Source organism: Leucopleurus acutus, assembly GCF_964270905.1.
Source record: "Leucopleurus acutus genome assembly, chromosome: 8".
Taxonomy (NCBI): domain Eukaryota; kingdom Metazoa; phylum Chordata; class Mammalia; order Artiodactyla; family Delphinidae; genus Leucopleurus; species Leucopleurus acutus.
Window position 1 is genome coordinate 75,932,640 of NC_139151.1, and position 12,635 is coordinate 75,945,274.

Genomic DNA, 12,635 nt, shown 5'->3' on the forward strand with positions numbered 1-12,635 from the left:
ATGAGAACTGACAGACAGTTGGCAGTAAGGGCTCCTGCACATATTTCAAGGCAGATGCAAAGGGAACTTTTTACCAGTCAATGGTTACATTCGTCTGCTAGCTGCTCTTCTCATGTTTGCTTCCAGAAAGAAGCTACTGAGAGTCATTTGTCTACATTGAGCCTGGAAATTAAACTTTTTACCCCTCCAGAGGGAAACAACAAAAGCAGGCCAGGAATATTTTTCTGGCCAGCCTCAACAGCCAGAAGGTTTCTGATTCAAGGCCCTGCTCATGCTGGAGGATTGGCTCTCATCATTAGGACACTGCAACAGTTCACCCTTCAAATGAGGGTTCGAGGATTACATTCCCCCTGCTGTAATTTATTACTGAAGACAGCAAATCACAAAACTGGGAATCAGGAGACTAGGTCTGTGTTCTTGCTGTGTGTTCATGAGCTACCCACCTAACCTCTTTTTCCCCATTTGTGCAATGGAAACAAATATTAACCAGCCAAACCACTAAGCAGGTGTGATAACAAAATGAAATGATTTAAGTGAAAGTATTTTGCAGGCTGTCAGAGATTTCTGCTCTACAGTTTCCTTTCAGAGTATGGGGCCCAGGGCAAAGCACTCTGGGTATACCTAATTTTCAGTATTTTTGTATGGGTTAAACAATCAGGTTCAAATTTAAACAAATCCTTCCAAGCATGTATTAAGTTCCTTTATGTTCTGGGTCTGGGTACATTGAGAGCTGGGCGATAGGATCATAAATGGAGACATCATAAATTGACAACACCTATTCCTAAAGAAAAGAGGTTTGTCCGTGGGAAGAGTCTAGGTAAGAACTCGGGCAACCATGACTCCTGGTGAAGCCCCTTTAGAATGTATAGTTAAGGGGTACTGAGTATTGCCTTCAAGGTCAGAGAAACTCAAGTTCAAATCTAAACTTTGTCACTTCCTAGCTAAGTGACTTTGGGCAATTTACTTCACCTTTCTGAGCTATCATTTTGTCATCTGTAAATGTCGATAATAATGCAAGCCACTTAGAGTTGCTACAGAAGTAACTGAAATAAAATCCATAAGAAGCTTATCATCATTATCACAATAACAGTATTATTCTTTTAATAATAATTATGATAACGGCAGGTTGCTATTGAGTATCATGCCCCGGGCAACGTGGCTAAATGCTTGCACATATTAATATCTTTATCCAAAAAACTCTATAATCATTTTACAGATGAGAAACTGAAGCACAGAGAGATTCAATAAGTGTCTTAGGGTTGTACAGCTAGTTAGTGTTAACCATACCTGGGCAGTCTGGTAAAGACAAAACAGATGGTAGCTTCTGCTCTGGTGACTGTAGTTCAAATCTCTGAAGCATTATTTAGGAAAAGGGCGTGATAAACAAAAGGATGGTTAGGTAGATAAAAATGAGACAATAAACATGAAAAATTCTTTGTAAACAATAATTCCAGAAGCTTGTTTATTTGGGTAGTATTTAACCGTTTATAATTTCAAGTAGCTAGAGATGTTGAGATGAATCCCCAACCTTTGACAAAAACGAGCCTTCCTATGTCACCTGTGGTTAACAGAGCCTCCGCTGCCCTATTCACAGGCGACCTCAACACATATCTTGAAAATGCAGGTTTCAGCCTTTCAACTAGTGATTGAACACCTGCCATCTTACTCCTCCAGGTGTCAGGGTACCTTAGGCAGAGAGCTGAATTCCCAGTTGCCCAATTTTCAGCGTATGCCATTTCAATATAACAGATGACAGAGTCTGTTGTCCTATAAATTAATTTAACACTCTTTCTCTGGATGACTGCATTCTAAAAACAATATTTTCACTCAAGTTATGAGGGCTTGTAAAAGCATACAGAGAGCAGGGTTGGAAACATATGATGTCCCAGGAAGCCAAACTGATCTAAATTTAGGTGGGTTGTCTCCTCTCCTCAGTCCGTGTCAGAGATGGTTGCCTCTTAGAAGGATGGCTCAGGTGGAGAGCAGTTCACAGATTGGGCAGAAATATGAGCCACTGTGGTCAGTTAAGTGGGGAAGGGCTTAATGAGAGTGGCCCCAAACACTTAAGCATTGAAAGAGAAAGAGGAGGGGTTGAAATTTTTATCAAGTGATTTGTTACTATAGTGAACTATATTTTTAAAAAATATGCATTCCTGGTGCTATGAGAATTTGTGAAGGGAGATAACGAAGAGAATAATATACTTACTTTTGGATTCATTCAGGACGCTTTCTTCTTCTCTCCTCTCCTTCTTTCCCCTTCTCCTTTCTCTCTCTTCTGTCCATTGCTCTATTGATTCTCAATACGATCTCCCCCTTTTAAATATGATCCCTGTTAAAGCTTCCTTCTCTGACCCAAAATCTGTCTCTCTCAAAGGAATTCTTTAAACAATATTTGATGTAGATTATCATTCACATCCTGGTTTTTTTTTTTTTTAGACTCTTCCTTCTAAAGACAAAGCATTTCATCTTTTCTTTTTTCTTATCTTTCCATATGTGATGTTTTACATAGCACATATGGTAATAGTTGCCAGGTACCCTTTAGAGAGGTCAGAAAGATGGACAAGAAATAAGGCAACAAAGTATTGTAGGTGCTTTGCTTGAGGTCTGTGCAGGAAAATCTCAAGGTCCAAAGAAGGTAATCTAAATGTCAGAGAGTGCAAAAATATTCCATATAGGCAGTGATACCTGGGTGGAGCATTAGTAGGTGTTAACATTGTTCATTCATCCATGTAACGAGCATTTATTGAGTGCCTATTATGTACTTTTCACTGCCCTAGGCCCTCAGGGCATAAAATTTAGCAAGGAATAATCTTGTCTGGCACTCAACAAATATTTGTTGAATGGCCAATGGAAGAGACTCACTTTACTTCACCTGTTGAATATGGAACAATTCTCTGCATGTAGAAAGGGATGAAACTTTCAGGGGATTCTAAGGAGTTCAGAATATTTGTTGGGTAAATAATTTGGAAGGTGGTCATGGGTACAGAAAGGTAGGGCCACAGTATAGCGCATAGTTGTGCAGTGTGCAACCTGCACAACAGTATGTGATCATTAAGGCATAATGAGAAAGAAGGTGGGAAAGGAACTGGACTGTGAAGTGCTTGGTGCCTCAGGGTGGTTGTTCTCATGGGGGCAGGAGAGGGACAGAGGTAGGGGAAGGGATATCAGAAACACTGGCAAATTGTTTCCTCAAATGATGTGTTCTTCTGCCCACCCTAGAGATGCAGATCCTGCCCCATCCCTACACGCACAAGCACACATACCCATGCATGCTCGCACGCTCACACCCTTGCTTTCCCAGAATCTTTGCCATGGGCTTTTGTTCTGATGAGAAAGAGTCATATTCCTCAGATGGACTGGAACTAAAAATGGCTGAGGAACACTGCAGACAATGGAGAACCACTCACAGGTCCACTACAAGGCAGTAGCCTGATCAGATTTTCCTTTTTCAAAGATCACTCTGGCACTGGAGTGGAGGGTGGATTAGTGAAGTGTGAGAGATGATGAGGGCATCCTGCTGGAAAGCTTTCACATCCTCCGGGTCTAATGACATTTGTATTCAGAGCACTTGAGAGACACTCCTGCTTCCCTGCATTTTCAAGTTCACCGGCAAAAGACTCAAATCAGAATGGAAGAGATGTGTCAGTGTTTTGCTGAGAAGGTGGCGACACCTGAAGCATTTCATAGGAATTATGATTTAGGACAGATGTGAACATGCAAGCAGATCTGTGCTGGGGAATTAATAAAATAAAGCTATCAGATATGGACCTAAAGCATTTAACTTTAAATTCTGCATACCTAAAAGACATTTCCTGTTAGTTAGTTATTTTTGTTGGTGGTATTTTGCTTGTTTTTTGTTTGTATAATATAAATTTATACAACCTGGTCACCTTAAAAACCAAATACATTACCAGTAAATCCATAATATTTCCTGGCTCTCTTATGTGACCATTTTTTTCATTTAGTAAAACATATGATTTTCTGTGATCCATACATAAATATCAGCTCTACCTTGTCAACAAAAAGTGAGTCGACTTAATTCTGATTAATGTGCCCAAGAAGAAGAAAAATACATATTTTTTCTTGCTTTAAGTTCTTGACAACTGCACATAATGTGATTGCAGTCTGTCTCTCCAATAATTAGAAAGGAAAAAAAATCTTCTTCCTGAAGTCCTGTTATCACACATCATAAGAGCCAGACCACTAGACCCCCTGATACCGCAGTGATCTCAGCATTTGTAGGAAGCTATTGATTAATCATTTCTACAACGTTTTGGATTTTCCATTATGTTGTAAGTTGATATAAGAGAATTAACTTATTTCCTTTCAACCCATTTGTTTCTTTAAATTAAGCATCTGGATGAGTTACAGAATTTGTTGTTTATGGGATAGTTTGTTACCTTACTATGTTAGGAAAATAAGATTGAAAGGTGGTACTAGAAAGTGGGCTTTAGGTAAACATAGTGTAGCCTGACAAGATGTGCACTGAATCCAGTAAATCAAAAGACTTATCTGACATGTTATAAACCCCTACTGGGTTAATATATTAAGTGATTCATCCACCTTTCAAGATTGGATTCATTTTTAGAATAATAATTTTTGGAAGAGTATAGCTGTTCAATTGTAAGGCCATGTACTAGATTGGGAGTAAAGGAGGTGTGATTTCTAGCCTGGCTCTGGGAACCCCCTGTGTGACCCTGTGTCTGCCAGTTTGTACATCTGTGAAATGACAGCATTGCCAATGACCTCAATTTTTTTATCCTCCTTAATTCAAGAAGGCATATTTGTAGATTATCTGGCACATAGTAGGTGCTCTAATATTATGACTCTGTGTCAACTAAGAAAAAAGTTTCCCTTTTGCTGGCACAAGAGAAGAGACCTACTAAGAAAACAACACGTAGTCAAATATCATAATAGAACAAAGGCAGAAATCAAAATGCCCTTGGTAAGAATGGGAGTTCTTTTTCCCATTATTAGAAGAAATTATTAAAAAACATAACTTTGAGACCTACTGATTCTTTTCCCTGGGCAAAGTATGTATGTCACTCATAGACATCAAAAAAAAAAATGTTTACAATAACCCAGATCTGCTTATGAAACTTCATTAAGGCCTTTGGGAGAAATGTTGAGACAAGATTTTTGTTATTTTGTTCTTTTCCCCTTCAGCATTAAGAAATATTGCTAAATTGGTAAAGAATCTTTTTCCCTTTGTTAGAATCAGGGGCATGGTGAGGAATGAGGTCAACTGTAGAAAATAGCAATGTTAGAATAAGCCTAATATGCAAAAACTACTGCTTTGCAATGTGCAGTGTTGGGGAATATTTGTAGCAACTCTAACTTATTTTTCTTTACTCAAGAGAAGTGCAACTAGCACAGGGAGATCAGCTTGATGCTTTGTGATGACCTAGACAGGTGGGATAGGGAGGGTGGGAGGGAGGCTCAAGATGGAGGGGAGATGGGGATATATGTATACACATAGCTGATTCACTTTGTTGTGCAGCAGAAACTAACACCACATTGTAAAGCAATTATACTCCAATAAAGATATTTTAAAAAGAGAAAAATGCAACAAACAACATAGAAAACTACACTGAATACTCAATTCACATATATATTAGCCCTATTAGCCAAAACGAGTTATCTTTTGGAATGGAGAACACAAAATTGTTCAACATTGTGAAGCATTAAAAATAAAGGAACTGTAAAATGCACACTGAACAGAGAATCAAAGCCCAGCTCTCCTTATGCCAACAGATACCTATAAATATATTTTATTGTATTACCTGTACTTGACACATATTTATTTCTGAAATAATTAGGGCCACTTAGAGGATAACCTTCTTAAATTAAATGCACTATTTATTTAAAGTTTATTAGGACATAAAACTATAAATCATTTTATGTGAGCATTTAATCTGCTTAAGCAACTTATAACTATTTCTGACATTGATAATTCCTTGCCTGTGCTAAATTATCACTTGTAAGTAACTAAGCAGGTATGAAAATCTAAATCTAGGAGCTTTACAGAATAAGTGGATATGGTATAATAGACAAAAACAAAAGGATTCTTGTCCCAGTTCTGCCACTGATTTGTTGTGTGATCTTGCACAAGTTGTTTAAGAGCATCAGTTCTTCTAAGAGCATCAGTTTTACTATCTATAAAATGGGAGTAATACTGATACTGATATCTTACATTAGGCAAAGTAAGTAGTATGGAAAGATACATGAAAAGGAGTACTATATGGTTACACTATTGACACTGTTCTGAGATCACATATGTGAGAGTCCAAACATGAGAGGTACATCATCACTCTTTTCAGAGAGCTCCATATTATTAAAAGGGGCATACAGGTAAATTAATAGTTACAATTCGGTAGAATGAGCAAAGCAGTGAAATCATGTGTAAACTAAACAGCACATGTCAAGGAAGGATTCCCTTATCCATGAGGGGTATGACCCTGGAAGATTTTTTCAGGTGGAGGTGATGTTTGAATTGGGGAAATGTTTATGGTCCTGGTGAGCAGGGAGGGAAGAACAGAAAGGACGTTCCACATTTAGGGGCAAATGTGCAAAAAGCATAAAAGAAAGAGTATGTTATCTGGGAATATAGAACTACAAGTATTCATGGGTCCCAGGGCTCAGGGAAGGGATGAGGCTGGCAGGAGTGGTCACGGAGAGTAACATATGCAAATAAAGTGACTCACCCTACAGGAGAGAGGGAGGTCGTGAGAGTATTTAGGCAGGACACCATCACACTTGCACTTATGGAATTCCATTTGGTGGCAGTTTACTAAATGGATTGGACACAGCAAGCCTGGAGGCAGTGAGCCCTCTACAATAGACCAGGGAAAGATGAATTCCTGAACTAAGTGGTGGCAATGGTAGCAAAAATCCTGAGAAACATTTAGTGGGAAATGAATGTTTTTGGTATCTGACTAGGTACGGAGGTTGCTCATGTCACCAACCCTATGATGAAAGACCTGTGGGGCCCTAGTGGAAGGAAAAGGGCAGGTTGCCTTTGCATTTGGAAGCTCCAGGAAGAAACAAGGGCTAGAGTTATAGTTTGGGGACGCAAAAGTAGATGGCAGTGAAAACCATGAGGTTGCAAATAGAGAGTGGTTAGACTGAGAAAAGCAGTAGAGAAAGGACAGATAACTTCAGAATCCTCTGGAAAAGCAAAACTTAAAAATAAGTAGAAGAAATACAACTTGTGAAGGAAGCAGAGAGAGAACCCTCAGGTAAGTATCAGGACATCCAGGAAAGAGAGTCTTGTCATGGAGAGTAAAAGAGTAGGGAGTTTCAAGGAAGGAGTGTCAGTACTATCAGATGCCTTATTGAATGATCAAAGAAGACAAGGATTAGGGACAGTCCACTGGATTTGATAATTCTAGAAGTCATCTGGTTTTCTTTCTCATGCAGTCAGTTAAGCAGAAGCAATGCCTACTGTTGGTTGGACAGTAAATAGGAAATTAGAAGTGAAAACATTGAGTGTAAACTTAACTGTCAGGAAGCTCAGGTGTAAGGAGAAGGTATGAGAGCAAAGTAGACTGGGATGAAAGAAGAAGAGTTTTCTTTGCACAAGAGTGGGAGGGGCTTGGATATGTTTATTTCCTAAAGGGTAAGGACCATTATACACTAAATTGGAAAGAGAGAGAAGAGGGATGAGACGTTTGATGTAGCTGGGTTCTTCATGAGCGGAAATGGGGATTAGGACGGGGCGGGGGTGGGGGGGGGAGGACTTGACCTTGAACAGAAGGACTTATTTATGTGACAAGAAAGGCAGGGTAAAGGATAAATATAGGTTGGAGTGAATTAGCCGGTGGAGGTACCAAGAGAGAGGAAGCCATGCCTGACAAAGATGAAGTCATGGTAGACTGATGAGGATGAAATGGGTAGTGTACTTGAGAATAATAGAGAGGAATAAGAAATGGGACTGATCAAAACAAAAAATAAAAGGCTCAATTAATTGCACTTGGTCTAATGTCACTAATCTCTGAGGTGGAAGGAGTTCTTCCCGAAGAGCTCAGCAGCTCAGCCCTGATTTAGGAAGAAGATTATACACTTAATCCAAGGTTGGAGTTTGACACGGTAAATGCTGTGAAGGGAAGGAAGGGTTGAGAGCAATTTAGTTTATAGCAGGTTGATTTGCTTTTAGGTTAAACAATAGGGATTTTGGTCATGGACATGAGGTTGGCATTCGTTTCTTCCTTTTTTTTTCTTGAGACTGAGCATGTTCTAAGAAAAGGCATGGAATTTAAATCTCTGCAATCAGGCTATAGGAATACCTGTAGCTCTGATACCTTAATCCCATGCTTGAAACTTGTCCAGTTTGACCATTGGCTTTCTTTGGGAAGTTATACGTTGCTGATTAGCTATAGGAAGATTCTGGAAGACGAGATGAGCAGAAATTTAATTCCTATGTTACTCACATTCAGAATGACTCTGTCTCATGTTGAATCCACTTTGCATTGTCCTATGGATTCATTAAAGAATCCGCAAGCAGAGTTTTTACCTTCATGATCATATACTCCAGGCTGAAAAGCATTTCTGTCACTGTTTCCCAGAGTTCACTAATTGTTTAAAGACTCTTCTGGCTGGCGGTTCTTTCTGGTTGAAACAGCCTGCTTACAGTCAAGAGAACTTGGGCATTCTGCCAGGGACATTCATACCAAGGACGTTTAGAGACAATTCTTAAATGTAATTTACAGGGCTAGGAGGTACCAGAACTTCAACAATAGGCAAAAGCAGTGCTCTTGGAACAATGGGAGAAAGGGTCAAAGTGCTATTTTGACCCTGGCCTTTGCAGTTTTTGTCCCAGTAACTCCCAAGTTTTGAAAACAGGAAGTAGAGGCACACCCAGGAACTTGTGGCAATGAAAATAGGCCCGTAAAATTATAAAAGCCTTGATGGATTTTATAAGGAGGAACCGTTGTGGGAAGAGTACTAGACTGGGAGTCAGGAAATCATATTAAAGATCTGGGCCTCAGTATCTCCATCCTAAACAACAGGAACATGGGACCACTGGCGGACCTGGGGAGGCAGAATGGTTATAAGCTAAATCCTGACTCCTCTTATATGCTTTATATTTCATGGGTTCCCACTGAGATTTTATTTAATGAGTAGGTGCTGGTGCTAAAATAAGTTTGAAGCCTTCTTGTTAGAAAATGTTTCCCCAGATCCTTTCTATTCTAAAATTCTAATATTCTAAGTGAGAATAACCAGTATAGTTACACTTAATTCTCATGAGTCTAATAATTTTATTGTTATTCAGCACATTTTTATTACTTTCCACGATATTTGATTTTGAAAACTGCCTTATGTCAACCCCATGTTTCAGGATTTCATACCTTGAGCCTATGGATGGATTTTGGGGAGTCTGTGAAAGCCCTAAATATATATGCAATATTTTGTGGGTACAGGCATACAGAAAGAGAATCCAAAACTTTCATCAGAATCTCAACAGCTAAGGGCAAAGTCTTCCCCCACTGGATAGGAGTCAAAAAAATCCAGATCTGAAGGTAACACAGAGTGAGAGAAATTCAGAGATTTCATAGGCTCTACCATGAAAAGTACTTACCAAACCCCTCCCAAACCTATATTCCCTTCCCAAGATTACATTGCCACTCTGTGTTCATCGTATTTCGGGCAGGGGAGAGGTCTTTGGTGAAGGTGCGACATTCCCCCTTATTCTTACATTTTGTGATATTTGAAAGAAGCCAAGATCAAATCTTTGGCTCCCTGTGCCAATCCTCCACAACTCGGACATGTTTTTACTAGATAGGAAGAACCACATATTCTTCACCTTTTCAATCTGTAGCCTTGTTAACCCTGGAGCTCTAGATGGTTCATGGCCCTGAAGGTAAGGGTTTTGTTTTTGTTTTGTTTCTAAAGAAGTATTCTATCATAATTAAGAAGAATGAGAGTAAAGACAACATAAATGTTTGGCCATTCCATAATATCTTTCCTTGAAAGCCTCAGACAGTGACTAGGGAAGATTTCAATTTTTCTGAGTGCATTTTCAATTCTATTTTGCATTGAGTATTTGTGTGATTATTAACTTTATATTCCAAAAATAGATAAACAACAAGGATTTACTGTATAGCACAGGGACTACACTCAGTATCTTGTAATAAACTATAATGGGATAGAATTGAAAAGAAAAGAATATATATACATATATATGTATAAACGAATCACTTTGCTGCACACCTGAAACTAACAATATTGTAAATCAACTATACTTCAATTAAAAAAAGCTATATTCCATAGCAGGCATTTCCATGGTCTTTTAAGTCCTGGTTCAGAGGGGAATAACCCAGTGGGGAGAACAGAGCTCTGATCTGAGGCAGCAAGCAGGAAATTGGGCAATGATGAGGCTGTGATGCAAAATCAGGTGTCAGTGTCAGCAAGGAGCCTCTAGACTCGCTGAACCAAGCAAGGGATTGTACCTACACCCTGATTCCCACAGCAGGGCAAAGCAGGATCCTGGGGATATGTACCATGCATGATCCACTTGCATGGGAAAAACAAAGCTTCTCTCATAAACTGTATGCTAACTCAGACACTGTGCAAGAAGTGGAAGGACAATAGGGGCTTGAAAAACAAAACAGAAAACAATAACGCTAGAGCTGGAAGCTGATTTGAGATACTGCAAGAATTCTCAGAATTTAACTCTTTTGCTCTCTTTTCATTCCAGATGCTGCACAACAAGCATGTCATGGTCCGTGTGGGAGGAGGTTGGGAAACTTTTGCAGGGTATTTGTTGAAACACGACCCCTGCCGGATGCTGCAGATCTCCCGTGTGGATGGCAAGACATCCCCCATCCAGAGCAAATCTCCAACCCTCAAGGACATGAATCCAGATAATTACCTGGTGGTCTCTGCCAATTATAAGGGAAAGAAGGAAATTAAATGAAACTAGTTGGTCACTACAAGGGGACTCTCATAATGGCCTGTATCCACATCTCCAGTAGTCAGTTTAGTTCACATGCTCTGAAAATTACTTTGGAAAAAGACATAACAGATAGAAAGACGTCATCATGTTGAAACATGCTCAAAGAGTAGCACTATTTATTTTGAACACTTCTGTAGAAAATGACCTATTAAAAGAAATTATCAACTCAGATTTAAATTAGACAAATTGTAGGCAAATCATTGTTTCTCAATATGTGAACATGGTATTTAGAACACAATACTAGCAATATAATTCTAGCTAAAGATAAAAATTATTAGAAGAAAATAGGATTTACAGTTAAGTCAACAGAAAGTGCCTGCCTAATGTGTACAGAATAACAACACCCCAGACATTTTTTATAATTGCAGGATTTTTAAGCTGATTTTTTAAAAGTGACAATTAGTGTGATGATGTGCTACTAAAAATATCCAACAGCACTATAAATTAAAGTACAGTGTATCTACGACAGTAATACGTTACTGGAAAGGCCACTTCAGAAAAGTTTACATTCACTTGGAAGAATGCCTTAAAGTTTATCCCTTATCTCTGAACAAACACCTGGGGCACTTTTGGAAGTTTTCACTGCACCCCTTAGAGAATGGCTTATGAGTTGTTTACACATTCCTAGACACGTGGCTGTGTTGAGACTGAGTGTAATTCACACACATAAGCTGACATACGTTTATATTTTGAAAGAGTAAATTGTACAGTCAAATGTCCATTGACTTCATGTTATTTCAAAGCATTTTCTTATTATATCTTTAGTTAATCCAACTTTGCTGTGCTGTCTAGTAAAGTGATTTCACTGTAGCTAATAATGTTACAGACTTATGTATACCCTTGTATACCTAGGACAGGGCTGTTTTGTACCCATAAACAGCAAAATATTGTCCTCACTGATTGAAGAATTAAAAAGATGTTAAAAAATTTTACCTGTCTCTATATCAATGCTTCATTCTGAAATAAAGATCATATTCAAATGGCAACGTCCCCTGGGAGTTAAAGGAAGAGTCAAATTATGGTTACCTAGCACTTCTTCACTTTGGATAGCTGAGTGGTGCTGGTGTTTGTTTTCCTTAGCAGAGAGTCTACGTTTTATCATAAACAGTACTTTAAGGGCTGCCCTGAAATAAAAAGTATAGGTGAAATTAATTTGTCATTTCCTCATTTTTCAACAAAGACAAAATCCACCTTTCTTGCTCCAGAAAGTCAGGGAGGAAGTATTTCAGTTTGTCACATGAATGATTTAATCAAAGCAGACACAACCTTTTTTTTTTTGCTTTTGGTATTTATTGAATTTTATTTATTGTTTTTATACAGCAGGTTCTTATTAGTCATCAATTTTATACACCTCAGTGTATACATGTCAATCCCAACCTCCCAATTCATCACACCCCCACCACCACCACCCGCCACTTTCCCCCCTTGGTGTCCATACATTTGTTTTCTACATCTGTGTCTCAGTTTCTGCCCTGCAAACCGGTTCATCTGTACCATTTTTCTACGTTCCACATATATGCGTTAATATACAATATTTGTTTTTCTGACTTCCTGCACTCTGTATGACAGTCTCTAGGTCCATCCACGTCTCTACAAATGACCCAATATCTTTCCTTTTTATGGCTGAGTAATATTCCATTGTATATATGCACTACATCTTCTTTATCCATTCGTCTGTCGA

At 38.8% G+C, this 12,635-nt stretch overlaps 1 protein-coding gene across 6 annotated transcripts in view; it reads left to right on the forward strand.

Annotated features, from left to right (window-relative positions):
- GAS2 (growth arrest specific 2) overlaps nt 1-11,879 on the forward strand; it is a 119,533-nt gene extending 107,654 nt beyond the window's left edge. For 5 of the 6 annotated variants that reach the window (XM_082845173.1, XM_082845171.1, XM_082845175.1 and 2 more), the window contains one exon: nt 10,697-11,879. In XM_082845173.1, coding sequence (XP_082701299.1) covers nt 10,697-10,915 — 219 coding nt within the window. In that variant the 3' untranslated portion in view covers nt 10,916-11,879. The remainder of the gene's footprint in view (nt 1-10,696) is intronic. The other variant, XR_014326399.1, reaches the window with a different exon arrangement.
- The last annotated feature ends 756 nt before the right edge of the window (nt 11,880-12,635 follow it).